Here is a 17,169-nt window from a genome sequence, read left to right on the forward strand (position 1 = left end):
CTTTGACAAAGCAGGAAAGAACATCCAATGGAAAAAAGACAGTCTCTTTAACAAATGGTGCTGGGAGAACTGGACAGCAACATGCAGAAGGTTGAAACTAGACCACTTTCTCACACCATTCACAAAAATAAACTCAAAATGGATAAAGGACCTGAATGTGAGACAGGAAACCATCAAAACCTTAGAGGAGAAAGCAGGAAAAGACCTCTCTGACCTCAGCCGTAGCAATCTCTTACTCGGCACATCCCCAAAGGCAAGGGAATTAAAAGCAAAAGTGAATTACTGGGACCTTATGAAGATAAAAAGCTTCTGCACAGCAAAGGAAACAACCAACAAAACTAAAAGGCAACCAACGGAATGGGAAAAGATATTTGCAAATGACACATCGGACAAAGGGCTAGTATCCAAAATCTATAAAGAGCTCATCAAACTCCACACCCGAAAAACAAATAACCCAGTGAAGAAATGGGCAGAAAACATGAATAGACACTTCTCTAAAGAAGACATCCGGATGGCCAACAGGCACATGAAAAGATGTTCAACGTCGCTCCTTATCAGGGAAATACAAATCAAAACCACACTCAGATACCACCTCACGCCAGTCAGAGTGGCCAAAATGAAGAAATCAGGAGACTATAGATGCTGGAGAGGATGTGGAGAAACAGGAACCCTCTTGCACTGTTGGTGGGAATGCAAATTGGTGCAGCCGCTCTGGAAAGCAGTGTGGAGGTTCCTCAGAAAATTAAAAATAGACCTACCCTATGACCCAGCAATAGCACTGCTAGGAATTTACCCAAGGGATACAGGAGTACTGATGCATAGGGGCACCTGTACCCCAATGTTTATAGCGGCACTCTCAACAATAGCCAAATTATGGAAAGAGCCTAAATGTCCATCAACTGATGAATGGATAAAGAAATTGTGGTTTATATACACAATGGAATACTACGTGGCAATGAGAAAAAATGAAATATGGCCTTTTGTAGCAACATGGATGGAACTGGAGAGTGTGATGCTAAGTGAAATAAGCCATACAGAGAAAGACAGATACCATATGGTTTCACTCTTATGTGGATCCTGAGAAACATAACAGAAACCCATGGGGGAGGGGAAGGAAAGAAAAAAAAAAAAAAAAAAAAAAAGAGGCTAGAGTGGGAGAGAGCCAAAGCATAAGAGACTGTTAAAAACTGAGAACAAACTGAGGGTTGATGGGGGGTGGGAGGGAGGGCAGGGTGGGAGGGTGGGCAGGGTGGGTGATGGGTATTGAGGAGGGCACCTTTTGGGATGAGCACTGGGTGTTGTATGGAAACCAATTTGACAGTAAATTTCATATATTAAAAAATTAAAAAAAAAAATTAAAAAAAAAAGCAAAGGAAGGAAAGAAAGAAAGGAGGGGGAAGAGAGGGAGGAGGGAAGAAAGAAAGGAAAGGAAAGGAAAGGAAAGGAAAGGAAAGGAAAGGAAAGGAAAGAAGGCATGCCTTCCTTATGGCGCTTACTCACCAACAGCTTCTTAAGTTATCAAAGTACCTAATTAAGCACTGTAAGCTTTATTTAAAAAAACCATGAAAGGAGGAATTGTTTCATAATTTTTTGACCTATCAAAAAGTTGACTGGTTTTAATCTGCTGGATGAATCAAATACTACATAACCCTCTCCAAGCTAAGAGAAAAAATAGTACAGGAAGTCCCTTCCCCATAAATCTGACAAAAGATGTCTCGAGTCTTTCAATCCTATGATACATATATGAACTTGCAAGGACAAACCAAGAGAAATGAACTTGTATTTCTCTTGTCCAATCTATCCGTTCGTCTCTCCATCCATGAATTCAACACATATATACTGCATGCTTACTATGTACTAAGCTCTCCTCCAGGCTGAAAACAGAGACAACAGGGATATAGCAGTGAAAAAACAGGAAAAAATAAATCCTGTTTATTTATTCGGCTCCTCATGGAGCTTACATCCTAGTCAAGGAGTATGTTATCTGTGATAAGTACTAAAGGGGAAAAAAATGTAAAGTAGGGAAAAAAGTGAAGTACGATGTTAAGGAAGAGAAGCAGGGAACAGATAGGGTAGCCAAGAAAGACCTTACTGAGAGGGAGACTTGTGCATACAGATCTGAAGGAATGAAAGTAGGAAGCCAATGAATATCTTAGGGGACAGCACTTCAGCCAGAGAAAAGCAAGTACCTAGGCTCAGAAGTAAGAAGCAGCTTCATTGTTCAAGGAACAGTGGGAAAGCCCATAAAGCTGAAGCAGAAAAAGCAAAGTGAAAGAAGTGGGAATCAGAGGGGTCAAGGAAGGGGGGCAGAAATAGAGGGCCCTTAAATCATTGTAAAAACTTTGGTTTGTGCTCTGAGATGGGAAGCCATGAGAGCGTTTTGAGAAGGGAGATGACATGATGTAAAGTCCTTTCTGAAAGGATCACTCTAGTCGTCACAAAGAGGAAAATCAGCTGGGGCTAGATTCCTAAAAGCCAAGTGGAAAAAAGTACTCCAAAAGAAGAATGAGTAATTGCCTGGGTGGCTCAGTTGGTTAAGGGTCTGACTCTTGATTTCAGCTCAGGTCATGATCTCAAGGTTCATGAGGTCCAGCCCCTCATCAGGCTCTGCACTGACAGTGCAGAGCCTGCTTGGGATTCTCTCTTTCCCTCTCTCTCTGCCCCTACCCTGCCCGCGCTCTCTCTCTCTCTCTCTCAAAATAAATTTCAAAAAAAAGAAGAATGAGTAATCAGCTGTGACAAATGCTGCCAACAGGTGAAGTGAGAGGAGTACTGAATGGCTGATTAGGTTTTCCAACATGGAGGACACCAACGACCCTAAGAGGAGCCATTTGGGTAGTATGGTAAGGAAATAATGTCCTTGGAGTGAGTTCAAGAGAGAACGGAGGAGAGAAAACAGAGACAAACAGAAGAGAGGACTCTTTCAAAGAGTATGCTTTAAAGGGGAAAAGAAATGAGGTAGCAGCTCAGGGGCAAAGGGGTTACGAGGGTTGAAGATGGGGGAAAATAAAGGCATGTTCATATGCTGATTAGAATAATCTAGTAGAGAAGCAAAAATTGATCACACTGGAGGGGAGAACTACTGAAACAATATTCTCAAGTAGGATAAAGGAGATGAGATTTAGGGCACAAGGGCAGGGTCTGTCCTTAGCTGAGAATATACTTACAATGATAGGAGACATGACAGAGTAATTGGGCTTAATTACATGAAGACCAAGTAAGTAGATGTGGTTGTAGAGGCTTGTGAAAATCATCTGATTGCTGTGAGTTTTCTTTTATTATTTAATATCTATATTATATATATAAACTTTTATTTTAAGATGGAAATCATCTGATTGCTGAGTTCTCTTTTATTATTTGATATATAGATAAGCTTTTATTATTTCATATATATATATATATGCTTTTAAGTAGGCTCCACAACCCTGCAATCAAGACTCATATGCTTTACTGACTGAGCCAGCCAGCTGCTCTCGATTGCTTTAGTTTTCTTAGTGAAGCAGGAAGCAGCATAATCAACTGAGAACAAGGATGTGAGAGAAGATGCTAGAGGTTTGAGGACAAAGGTATTGTTATAGAACAGTCATCTAGGAGAATGGGAGAATTAATAGCCCAGGGGTACCTGATAAAGTTGTTGGGCAGCCTCAAGGGTCCCTTGAGGAAAGGACAGTGAATTTAAAGTGAAACCAGGAAGCATGGTTGTGGTTTTTTTCTCTAGCTGTGTTCAATGCAGAGATCTAGATTTAATCTAAGATTATGATTTAGCCAAGAAAGTAAAATGAACTGAAAATGTGATAAGGAAACTGGGGGGAAATGCAAGGGAATGGTTTTAATTATCGACCATGTAACAAACGGAGTAGGTGGGTGGGAAATAAGTATGAGAGACGGTGAGTGACCATCTAAAAAAAAAAAAAAAAGGTAGACTGAAGATCCTGGTGGGGTCCAAGGATTATTAGAGTCAGAGTGAGCCTGAAAGACAGGAATGTGATGGTTGGAGAATGGCACACACAGTATTCCCCCACCTTATGCATGGAGACCTGTTCACAGACCCCCGATGGAAGCCTCAAACTACAGAGTACCAAACCCAGTATATATTCTTTTTACCTAAACACAAATGCCTACAATAAAGTTTAATTTCCAAATAAGGCACAGTAAGAAATTAGCAATAATTAATAAATTAATTGAGAATTAATTTTTCATACTGAGAATACGAAAAAGGGAACAAGTGACTGAGGAAAGGTTAAATAATTGTAGGAAGACAGGAACTGAGAGATCAGAGTACTGGAAGGATCATCTACATGAATGCTAAAGTCACAAGAATCATGACAGGAGTACAGTTAGAGCAGCAGAAAGCCAGGAGCTGAAACTTAACTAAAGCAACAAGGAGTGGCAGTGGGTGGTATAATCTGATAACGCGAGATGCAAAACTGAGCATTTTGAAAATGGAACGAAGAAATGTCTGGAAGCACCTATGAGAATCAAGAAGGGGTCATCTACTCACCCTCTAGTCCCGGTAGTACTAGGAGAGCGAGAGAGAAAACCACCACCACCAGCCATACGTATGTTCTGCCCACCACATTCCCAGATACACAGTCTTTCCTCATTTTCCCTTACATCTTGGTGGTCACTATCTGATTCATCAAAAACTCCCAAAAAGAAGGAAATTCAAAACCGTCTGATACATCACAAGTATTTTTTAAAGTATCATGACTGATTCAGTCCCCATGTAGATCAAGCTATCATATTATTATTAAAGGGTTTTCCATTCCTTGGCAGAGTATAGAATTTTCAAAATTTTATAATTTAATACATACATTAAAATTAGGGGAGGAAGACATACAGATGGCCAACAGACACATGAAAAGATGCTCAACATCACTCATCATCAGGGAAATACAGATCAAAAGCACAATGAGCTATCACATCACACCTGTCAGAATGGCTAAATTCAAAAACACAAGAAACAAATGTTAGTGAGGATATAGAGAAAAAGGAATCATTGTGCACTGTTGGTGGGAATGCAAGTTGGCGCAGCCACGATGGAAAACAGTATGGAGGTTCCTTAAGAAGTTAAAAATAGAATTACTATATGATCCAGTATCAGACGATTGGATATTTACCGAAAGAATACAAAAACAGTAATTCAAAAAGATATATGGGGGTACCTGGGCGGCTCAGTCAGTTAAGCAACCAATTTGGTTCAGGTCATGGTCTCGTGGTTTGTGGGTTCAAGCTCCACATTGATTGGTCTCTGTACTGACAGCTCAGACCCTGGAGCCTGCTTCAGATTCTGTGTCTCCCTTTCTCTCTGCCCCTCCCCTGCTTGTGCTCAGTCTCTGTCTCTGAAAAATAAACATTAAATTTTTTTAAAAACTATATGCACCCCTATGTTTACTGCAGCATTATCTACAATAGCCGAATTTTGGAAGCAGCTCAAGTGTTAGCAGCCCATCTATCCATTGATAGATGAATGGATAAAGAGGTGGTATACATATACACACACACACAAGCACACACACTGGAATATTACTCAGCCATAAAAAAGAATGAATAATCTTGCCATTTGCAACAGCACGGATGGAGCTAGACAGTATAATGCTAAGTGAAATGTGTCAGAAAAGACAAATACCACAAGATTTCACTCATATGTTATGAAACAAAGGGAAAAAAAGGGACAAACCAAGAAACACTCTTAACTATAGAAAATAAACTAATGGTTACAAGAGGGGAGGTGGGTGGAGAATGGGTCAAATAGCTGAAGGGATTAAGAGTACACTTATGATGAGCACTAAGTAATGTATACAATTGCTGAATATTGTACACCTAAAACTAACACTTTATGTTAACTATATTGAAATTTAAATAAACAAACTTTAAAAGCCGTAAATGAAGTCGGGGAGGAGTGCTTATTGTTACATGAAATCATAGAATCCACAACAGAGCTAGGATGATTTCAGAAATCTTTCTGGTCAGGGGTGCCTGAGTGGCTCAGTGGGTTAAGCTTCTGACTTCAGCTCAGCTCATGATCTTACAGGGCGGGGGGTTTCGAGCCCCACATCGGGCTCTGTGCTGACAATTCAGAGTCTGGGGGCTGCTGCAGATTCTGTGTCTTCCTCTCTCTCTGCCCCTGCCGCACTTGTACTCTCTCTCTCAAAAATAAACATTTAAAAAAAAAGAAATCTTTCTGGTCCAATACCTTAGTTATATATAAGGAAGCTGATACACAGAAAGATTGTGATTTGCTCACACAACGTACACAAAATAGTAGCAAAATTCAGGTCCCTGACTCCCAAATCCAGGGATACTTTCACTAAATTTACACTGCTGCTTAGTAAACCCAGAGGCACAGCTAGGCAGAAATATGGAGAATCTAACTTTATTTTGTTTTTAGCGCTCTGATGTTTGCACTGCGCTTTCACAACTGCACTTTCTCACTTGCTGAGTTACCACCACCTCCACATCTGCTTCCCTCCCATCACCCACCACTTCTGCAAAGTACTTTCTACTCTTTCCATTTGGGTTCCCTTCCAAACCGCCCCTCACTTCCTCCCTCACTTCCCTTGCAGCGATGACCGCAAACGTCCATTAACAGCAACTGCAGACACCTCTTCACCGCACCTGTTGCCCTTAACGTTCACACATGACCGGCACCACCCCCAACTACCACCTTTAACAATACTGACTGAACTTCCACTTCATGGAAGAACCTGTGCTGTGGAACATTCCAACAGGCCCTGCTCGTTTAGCCTTCTGGCGAAGAAAGTGAGTAGACCTGTGAACACGTTAAACCACTCACCAGATGAAAACAAGTGCTCTACTAGAGGTCTGAGGGTTTGCTCAAGAAGCAGGGAAGCGTCCCAGCCACCATGACCTCCACCCTTCTAGAACCACCACCATTTCCGAGGCACCACGGGATCCAGCCGCGTCTGCCCCTTTAGTGCCCGGCCCGCCCAGTCACATCGCTGCCCCTTCTGGAACCTTCGTCCATCTCCGTAATTGTTCTACTTTGTCCCTCGCACCGGGTGGCACGCTCCTCGGCAAGTCTTGCCTCTCCACCTGTGTCCCCCCCGGGGGGGGGGGGGTCCCACCGTGAACCCCCTCGGGCTCCCAAGGGTGTCCCCGTCCTCCCGCCTCACGGGCCGAGGCCCTAGCCCAACGGGATCCGAAGGTCCTAGCTGCAGGCCGCTCAGCCCCCCGCGTGGCCCGGCGCTCTCGCTGCGCCGCCTTCCCGGGCTCCCACGCGACGAAGCCCCGCCCCCAGGTCACCTGACCGAGGCCGACGCTCCGCCCACTGAGAGGCCCGCGCTGGAAGAGCGCGGGACCCAGGGCACGGCCACCGCCACCGCCTCCGCCACCGCGCAGGGGCTCCGGGGCAGCCGGGAGCGGCTGAGCTCGCCGCCGCCTCCGCGCCGACTGGACGGCGCTGCGGCCCCGCGGCTCCACCCCACCTCACAAGGGCCTGTGACCTCACCTGGCCCCGCTCGGCGGCCCAGACGCGAGCTCCTCCCCGCGCGCTGTCCTCCCGGCACCTGGATTTCGCCGTCCATCCCGCACTCCCTACCCTTCCTGCAGCTGTCTTCGTTCCCTGGTGCAGTGTCCCGCCCCAGTCTGACATCTTTTCAGGATTATCCTGTATCCATCCTTTGAATACTTCCCGCCCTGCCTTCGAAAACATTCCATCCTTCTTGGTTTCTACCGCTCTGTACCGGACAACAGCGCAGAGCTCTTTGTCCCGACACTTTGCTGAAATCTGTTCCAGGCTGCCCTTCAGAGGACTAACGCTCTCTTTGGCAAGAGATGCTTTGTGTTTCTTCGAAGATCAATTTCTTGTGTGTGTGCGTGCTGCAGATGAAATGTTACTGGTAAAAGACAACAAAGCGATTTTTCACGGCTTGCCCCAAATATTATGTCGCTAAAACGTTGTACGAATCCAAGACCGTGAAATTAATCATTTTTAAGGTTTTTGCTACACTAGAGTCGTAATGTTCTGTCAAGCGGAGAGCGTTTTGCAAATATTTTCCCTCTAAAGCTCATGATTTGAGGTGTAAAGGTAAATTTTCAAAAAGGTAAAATTCACATTGATTGAGCCAACCTGAGCTCTCCGTTGTTAACATTGTGGTGAGCAGCGTGGGCTTTAGAGCTGGATCTATGCAAATTCAATTATTGAGTCAATTATCCTAATTATTTACTGTATGCAGTGGGGCAAACTAAGCTCTCTAAGCCTCAGTTTTCTCATTCGTTCAGAATTGTGATAATTCAAAAATGTTTATGCAGTGCTCAAAAAATGTTAAAACATTTAATTACTTCAGAGATACTTGTGCCCATTTATATCTCAAATCCTGTTGTGTAGGCATTCTTTAGTATTCTTTAGTATTTTTAGTATTCTTTAGTATTTTAACATGTATGTGTTTTATCTCCCTAAACAGTCTGTAAGTAATGAGTGCTGAGACCATGTCTTTTATTTTTGTAAACACCCCACCCTCCATTCCCTACTTCCCCACCTACCCACACACACTGTTTACAGTCCACCTCTATTAATGAGCTGAGCCCATTTTCCATCTATTCATAAGACATCAACTTCTAACGTGTAAGGATTATAATGGTTTCAGTCTGTCTGATCACCAGATTGTGGACGCTTCACAATCTTGAGCACTTGTAGTTTGTTAGTACTGAGTCTATTGATGAGTTAGTTACTGTATTAGTCAGTTTCAGAGACGCTCACCAAATAGCACCAAGAGTATAGTAGTTAGGATTAGATTCTTTCACCTAACAGAAAATCCCTAAATAACAGTGGCCTAAGCAAGATAGAATTTTATTTCTCACATTCAAGAGGTTCAGAGATGGTCACTCAAGGGTGAATATTGCTAACCATAGTTGCAAGGACACAGTCTTCTATTTTACTGCTCCACTGGCATTTTTTCCAGTGGTGGCTTAAGGGAGATATCACAGGCAAAAGACTCTCAAAAGATTTTAAGGTTATGCTTCTTGGATCCTCTCATTCAAATAATATGGCTTCTAAGAAGCTTAAGGCTTTTGTCCTTCTGCAGAAGCCCGAGGTAGCAAAAGATTTAGCTCAAAGATATTTATGGGTAGGGCTTTTATTTTATGGGACTGAAACCCAATTAAGATTTGCAGGAGATTCATAATTTTTTTAAAAGAGTATTGTAATTGTCAGAAACACTGCCAGCTTGGGCTGAAGGAGTCAGAGCATGAAAAGGAAAGAGGTCTTTGGACCCTCAAGCTCTATAAGCAGGAAGCAGGCTGAGAAAACTATTTCCATGTAAATATATGCTACCTTTAATGGAATAAAGATGGCTTAAAGGGTAAAACCAAAAGCCTAGAAGATAGAATGAAAATCCATGGAGAATTATTCCCAGGCCTTTCATATGGAACTGCCAGCCTATACCCAAGTGACTTTCAGAACTGCTATGGACTGGGGGCTTCTGCAAACCTGTTTTCTGCCCCTTGAAACTGGAATGTCTATAACAGTTACCCTATCTGTCCTGCCATTTTAATTGGTTGTTGCAGGAAGAGAGCAGTATAGCTTTTTCCTTTAGTTCACAGGACTTCAGATTAAGAGGCACTATACTCAAGTAGCCAAATGTAAGGAACTATATCCAAGAAGACTCCTCTGCCCCAGGACCTATTTAGAGGACAAGACTCTGGACTTTGAGTGAATGCTATAATGAGATAAGACCCGGGGTCCTTGGGAAGGGGGAGCACTTGTTGCAAGTGAGGGAACTAGGAATAAGTAGTGACCAGAGGGTGGACTGTGGCAGTTTTGAACTATGTCCACAAGTTCTTTGGTGTATTAGTTTCTTGTTACTGTAACAACTTACCACAAACTTCAACAACAATGTATTACATTTCTGGAGGTCAGAAGTCCAAAATTAGCCTTACAAAGGCTGCATTTCTGGAGGCTCTAAAGGAAAATCTACTCCTTCCCTTTTCCCGCTTCTAGAGGCTTCTGCATCCCTTGACTCGTGGCAACCTCACACTGACCTGTTTCCATCATTACATTTCCTATTCTCACTCTGACCCCCTTATGATTGTATTAAGGCTATCCACATAATCCATGAAATTTCCCTGTTTCTGCCCTTAATTACATCAGCAAAATTCTTCATTCCATGCCAGGTAACATATCCGCTGGTTCTGGGGATTAGAACATGGGTGCCTTTGGGAGAGGGGGATGGGCAGGGGCAACAATTTTATCTACCAGGGCGCTCATACCTTCAAGAAGTGGCATCTAGGTTCATGAGTTCTAGCCCCGCGTCAGGCTCTGTGCTGACAGCTCAGAGCCTGGAGCCTGCTTCAGATTCTGTGTCTCCCTCTCTCTCTTTCTGCCCCTTCCCCACTCATACTCTGTCTCTGTCTCTCTCTCTCTCAAAGCGTAAACATTTAAAACAATTTAAAAAAAAAAAGTGGCATCTGGTCCACGCTTCTTGCATGTGGACTAGTTGTAGCGGGCTGCTTAACAACGAATAGAGTATGGTGGAAATGCTGACGTGACACGTACAAAACTACGTCACAAGAGATATTGCAGCTTCCTCCTGGCTCTCTCTTGGCTTCCGCACTTTGGGAGAAGCCAGCTAACATGCCGCAAAAACTGCAAGATCGCGTTTGTGGTTTTAAGCTGCTAAATCGTGGGGTAATTTATTATGCAGCAATAGATAACTACCACAATCCCTCAGGTCCCATCCTGTTCCGTGAGGTCTGCTTAAGTTCTAGCTATTGTCTCTACAGTCGGCCTACCTGAAGAAGGAAGGGGAGAGGGGAGGCATGCTCCCTTCTTAAGTGGCACGCGATGGAAGTGGTATGAACCTCTTCCATTCACATCTGTCTACAAGATGGACAGGGCAGCCTAGGAGAAGCTTGGAGACATAGTATCTATTCCAGGCAGCCATGTGTGCAACGGGAAATTAGGAGTTCTGACTATGTGAGAAGAGGAAAACACATATGGGGGCACAATTAGCAACCTCTGTCACAATGGGGGATTATAAGGGTCAGGAGAAGCAAAGTTGAGCATAGATCCATTAACATTTTTCCTAACCAATCTCTTCATTGGCCACCGAATGATATTTACACACCCAGCACTGTGATCTCTCCAAAGAAATCATGCCAATTGTATGAGTCACAGGAAAACCCAACTAATAGAAAAAAAAAAAAAAAACCCACAATGAATTGCGAAATTTTTTTTTTCTTACAAAGCTCTTTTCAGGGACACTGATAAAGAATTTACTGTGGAGATTTTGCCTGAAGGCTGTTAAATCTCCTAAATGTTGCTTTCTAAATGCTTCTATTCTGTGAGCATTCTCCCGTGTATTGTCAGAAAATACACAGCTGATGGAAAATGTCTTCTCTGTGCAAAAGTTTAGAGAGACAGCACTATGGCAGCAATCGCAAGGAACACAATCATGTTAACTGACCTATAATTTTCTTTTCACATGCTAACTATTCTTGGATAGTCTCATTAAGTGGATTTTTAAAAAAATTTTTTAAGTTTATTTTTGTGAAAGAGACAGAGCAAGTGGGGGAGGGGCAGAGAGAGGGAGAGAGAGAGAATCCCAAGCAGGCTCTGCACCATCAGCACAGAGCCCAATGTGGGGCTCAAACTCACAAACTGTGAGATCATGACCTAAGCCAAAACCGAGTCGGACACTTAACCGACTGGGCCATCCAGGCGCCCCTTAAAATTTAACAATATAGATAACCCCAATCATAAGCATTTAAAACTGCCTGTGTGCTTTAGTCAAACTACAAACTATCAGAAATAGATATTTCAAGAAATATGTTACAAAACCAAATAGAAATTATTTTTCAACAAGCATTAAATGGTTTTCTTGCACAGCATATGTTACTGTTTCCTTACATCAGTGTGAAAAATGAAAATTATAGTTGCACTATAATTCCAAGGCAACTTGCTTGTAATTGATCCCAGTGGTCATTACATGGCTGTCACTATAGAGTTCAGACTACACAGGCCAAGAGTTAGGGGATTACAAATATGATTTGATATATAGCTTTTCATTTCATTTTCACATAAAGTCCTCCATTTTACCCAGATATGTAGTCATCAGTTACCATGAAGTAAATAAAACACAGTGTACCTACAAAATTTCACCATAAAAGGTCTCAGTGTGTGTTCACATAATCCTTTTATGACGTCATGCACTGTCATGTTTTTTAAAAATGCACGTTATTTAAGGAATGGAAGACCCAAAGGCAAAGATGATGAGTGTGCCATAAAGTACTTCAACCCCACACTGTCAATGCTCAATACATTTTAAATAGCAAAAAGTGAAGTTGCAAATTCTAGAGTCTTACCCTATAAAGTGATAATGCTAATAATTTCGATATTCATCCCATCTCCTGTGAATTAAAGGTTTTCTTAGATGCCTGCCAAGTATCCTGTTAGTTGGGTTTCTTTCCCTGTGATTTTGATCTAGTACTTCTTTTAGTTTTTCATGGGAATTTGTGGCTGTGAGGGAACCAGAAGCCTCTGATCACTTAATTTGGAAAATGGATCAAAAGTGGATTTTCATTTTGTGTGGGTAGATATTTGGTTCTCTTAATATACCCGCCAAGCTGTATTCATAATCTTTTAGTAACTGAGATGATTTAACTGCAAACTTAGTAAGCCAGAAGGACAGGTAAGTGACTTCTTAAGTCAGTGGTTCTCAAACTTGAGTAAGCAGCAGAATCACAGGGAGGGCTTTGCTGAAACAGAACACCGGGCCCGGCCCCATCTCAGATTTTCTGAGTTAGTAGCCCTGGGGCGTGGCCTGTGCATTTTTATTCCTAACAACTTCCCAGGTGATATGGAGGCTGCTGGTCCTCAAACCACATTTTGAGACCCAATTCCTTAAATAAAAGTTGGGCATTTTTCCCCCTAAAGCTGGGCATTTAAATGATCCTGTCAATAATCTGCCATCAAGCCTTTATTGTACTGATTTATGCCTCCTGCAAACAAAACCTAGGCCATACTGACAGTCTGTTCTATTGAGATTGCACAAGTTCCTAAAAAATCCCCAATTAAAAGACAAAAAACTCCAACTCTTAGAACAGCAATAACCTACTCAGTTTGAAAACATTATGAAAGTCTAAAGAAACGCTCTGGGTTCTGGAGTAAACTTCAGTCCCCGTGGTGGTCATCATTTGGTTACATTTGGAAACAGGCTTGTTCTAAAATAATCATTTTTGAGGCGATGACATTTACTCTTTTCACCCAAAGAAAACAGAAATAACAACACAGGAAGAACTGGGCAGCCTTAGGTCAATTCTTTTTGGAGAGCACATTTAATTTACTGTTGCACAATTCAAACAGAGGGGGTGGTTAGGAAGTCAGGAAGGCACTTAAGTCATTTCAACCAGGAATACCTAACAAAGAGAGGGATCTTGAAATCATGGATGGTCTAGGAATATCTGAGAGAGAAAGAAGGGATTCGTTATGTGACAACTTGTCAGGAGCATCCCAAGCTTCCCATTACTATCCACACACCCTGAGACTGAACATAAATTCTCTCCAGATGAGCTGAGCACAAATAAATAACTTCTTTGGGCTGTGCTGATACCAAAATACTATTTAGATGTTCACCCTACGTGATGCCCAAACTGACTGCCATTTGCTGTCTTGCGAACGCAGCTACAGGTTCTCCCCGCATACAAAGAGTATTGGTCTTTTTTTTTTTTTTAATCTTTATTTATTTTTGAGAGAGCGTGAACAGAGAAGGAACAGAGAGAGAGGGAGACACAGAATCCGAAGCAGGCTCCAGGCTCTGAGCTGTCAGCACAGAGACTGATGTGGGGCTGGAACTCACGAAATGTGAGTTCATGACCTCAGCCAAAGTCAAACACCTAACTGAACCACCCGGCGCCTTTTTAAAGCCTAGGAGTCTCTTTCCAGAAGCTCAAAGAGTCCTACTGATTTTTTCATCCTTTAAATATATGTTCTTCCTCCTTTGATATAGTGTCTTCATATAAACCATCTTATCTAAAGAAAAGGTCCAACTACTGCTTTAATGGACTCTTGTCTCAGTAGCCAAAGGGTATAGTTAGGTTCTAAACTTCTTGGATTCATTATCGACCCTCCCCTCCCCCATTTACCCCTCTACTGTACTACCATCCCTTTCAGTAAAGAGTAATCCATGGGTGAGACAAGGCTCAGTCATTTGCCCTACTCCTAATTCCAAGGCTTATTCTCAGTGTTAACACACGAATACAGAATACACATTTCAGCTACTTCTTAATGGATTCCTCTCCCTTATATGTGGATGCAAACGTGTGCAAAGTGAGCTAAGGAATAATAAACTAAGTGGAGCTTAAGTGCTACATTAGGAAATGTGACTGCTAACAAACATTGGAGAAGGGGCTCTAAGAGAGGACAGAATGAGGCTTTTTCACTGAGAAAGGTGATGTGGAATGACATCTGCTCTTGCAAAAGCTGGTCTCTCAGATCTCCCAACTTAACAAAAAAAGTAGTATCAACATCTCATGGAATCTTGACTGTATGTCTGATGCCACAGTAAATCCCAGCATCTCAGATTATCAATATTGAAAGACACCTTCCAGACTGGCTGGTCCAAACTATCATTTTTCAAACTAGAAAACTGAGCCCCGAAGGGAAGGAAGAGAGGCTTGCCTTAATTAAGGGTAAAACTTCCTCAGCTGCAACAATGAGGCCAGGACTTACATTTTCTGATCATCAGACCACTGTCTATAGCTCTTTCCTTTTTCTTGATGAATGGGGGGTGAGGGTGGTTGTTAATGTTTAGACCAATGTGAACACCAAGGAAGCAACTGCTAGGAGAAAAGAACCACTTGTACCCCTCCTGCTCAGAATGGCCCAGCATGCCCGTGGGGCCATCCCCACAGGCTCCCAGGATGAGAGAGCCCCTACAGATCCAGCAAATGGGCAGCAACTCCCTATGAATGATGCCAAGTGGGAGGGTCTGTATCCATCCCAAGTCTATGTGGGGTTGTTTGTTTGTTTTTAAATATGCTCCTTCCTCCTCAAATAAAACTACAAAATATAATGCAAATGTGTTTCTGTACATGTTCCTTTAGATTAAGCAAGCCTCATCATGGTTTCAGGTGACCCAATGAGAAAAATAAAATAAAATTGCACTTGTGGCCTCTCAGATTAAAGACTGAGTTAAAATGAGGTTGCCCAGCCCGTAGGAGAATAGGCCACACACGCTGATACAACTGGCCCATCATTCTAAATGTGGCACATATGCCCAGCAGACTCAGAGACCCATGGGAATGATTCCTTCACAAGACAGCCAAGAGGTAGATAAGTGCAATCAGCCCCATGGATGGATGTAGCACACAGAAGCACCAGATTGGGTGTAGGGGCGGGGGGGTGCCTTGGACAAGGGGCAGAGGGCCTGAAGGGTGGGGCCAGATCTCTGGCTCTCATCACAGCACTCTCCCTGGGAGGAAAAGCGTCCGGTCATGAAAGAAATTCCCAGTATGTAGCAAATGTCTACAGCAGTGAGAGTGTAGACGTAGCAGGTAAAGAGGTGATGCTGGTCTAAGGGTAACACGCGTCCTCCAATCGAACTTCTAGGGTGGGGTGCCAAGGAGACAAATGTGAAGGGTGATGATTATGAACTGGGGGACTCTGGCACATTCATCCAGGCCATGCATGACCCCTGAGTGGCCTTCCCATCCTCACTCCCAACAGAATTGCTGGCAAGGGCTCCCCTTGTGAGAGAACCATACTGGATTGAGGGGACAGCAAAAGACATAGGCAACTCCGATGGCTGCTCTTGCTTCTGATTTCTCCGTCAGCCTGAGGGAAGGCAAAGGAGATCAAAGTCCAGATGACACGACAAGGCTGCGGAGCCCAGCATTTGCTATCAGAGCTGCTGAGCGTCGGACCCAAGAACCGTCAACTCAAGGCAGAGTCAAGGCCCCTTCCTCTGGAACGAGAGGCTCAGCCCTGCCCTTCTCTTCGGGAGAAATGGCCGGAAAAGGAAAGCTGGCTTCTCAGTGAGGTAATGAACAGTACCTGCTCAGCTACGTGGGTCACCCTAAGGTTAAGCAGGAAGGATCCCTGAAGGAGGCATTCTGCGGACAAAGGCTGAGGAGCTCCACGTGTCTGGACACACCTCAAGTTTTAAATTACACACTCCCCCACATGCAGCACACTCACGCGCACACACGCACAGAGACCCACACCTCCACATACTGACATTCTTGTAACCCACCCCACTCCCAGCCCCCGATCCTGCCCCACGGATTTCGTTCCCTGTAAACATGACAGCAGATGTGTCCACAATTCTGGGACAGCCTGACAGTGAACTGAGGATGACTGCTTGTCATTAAGTGCCCCGGTAGGTGATGTTGGTGAAGGTGGATGTGGCCTCTTTATACAGTGGGTTGTTGGCCTGCGGAGAGAACAGAAATGTGTCTTACAGTGAATTCCTCAATTCTTCCCTGCCCTCAATGATTACATTTCGCCTGAAGAGTTTACCCAAGACACCTTTCTCCGGGCTACACCATCCATGAATCGCTTAATGCTCATTGTAACCCCATATTCGCTCCTGAGATGGGAGTGGGTAGGAAATAAGAGGAGAGAGAAAGTGGAATGCCATTGTGCTGCTGTTTCGAAGGGGTTGAATTCAACCCATTACTTTTTGGTGATCCCCAAACACCTCAGTACCACTTGTAGCCAGTATCTATTTCCTGCTTCTCTCCTGAACTCTCTCTTTTGCCCTTCTCCAATTTTTTTTTTCTTTTGTTGTGACTATGCTGGCGGATGCGGGCAGAGACGAGAAATGTAGCAGGTGGTAGCTGAAACAGAGAGGATAGCTTTCACTCAAAATAATTTTAATTTGTTCTCATCTCATCCTTCCAAGCGCTACCCACTGTCATGTTAGCAGGAAAAAATAAGACCCTCACTGGGTTGCCCAAATTATTTTCTAACAAAAAGTGATAAATCCCATAAGATCTGGCCGTCTTTAGGAGTCCCATTTCAAGAAATACAACACATTCTCATGTGCCGCTGAGATTCCAGATTTCTACACTGTACGAACAGAAACATCTCAAGTTTCTTGGGACCCTTGAGTACCAAGGCCTGAGGTGACCATCAAATGAGAACAAACTTTCAGCCTCCCGCTAGACATTCATGGACTCAAACAGCCATTTTGGAAGGTCCAGAAAAAA

At 43.4% G+C, this 17,169-nt stretch overlaps 1 protein-coding gene across 1 annotated transcript in view; it reads right to left on the reverse strand.

Moving 5' to 3' along the window:
• Window positions 1-13,277: 13,277 nt before the first annotated feature.
• Window positions 13,278-17,169, reverse strand: part of ITGB3 (integrin subunit beta 3) — a 30,635-nt gene continuing 26,743 nt past the window's right edge. Inside the window, exon 14 of the mRNA XM_053892148.1 lies at window positions 13,278-16,391. Within this exon, the coding sequence (XP_053748123.1) occupies window positions 16,326-16,391 (66 nt within the window). The 3' untranslated portion in view covers window positions 13,278-16,325. The remainder of the gene's footprint in view (window positions 16,392-17,169) is intronic.

The sequence above is a fragment of the Panthera pardus genome, unplaced genomic scaffold (genome assembly GCF_024362965.1).
Source record: "Panthera pardus isolate Hobbes unplaced genomic scaffold, ASM2436296v1 HiC_scaffold_270, whole genome shotgun sequence".
Taxonomy (NCBI): domain Eukaryota; kingdom Metazoa; phylum Chordata; class Mammalia; order Carnivora; family Felidae; genus Panthera; species Panthera pardus.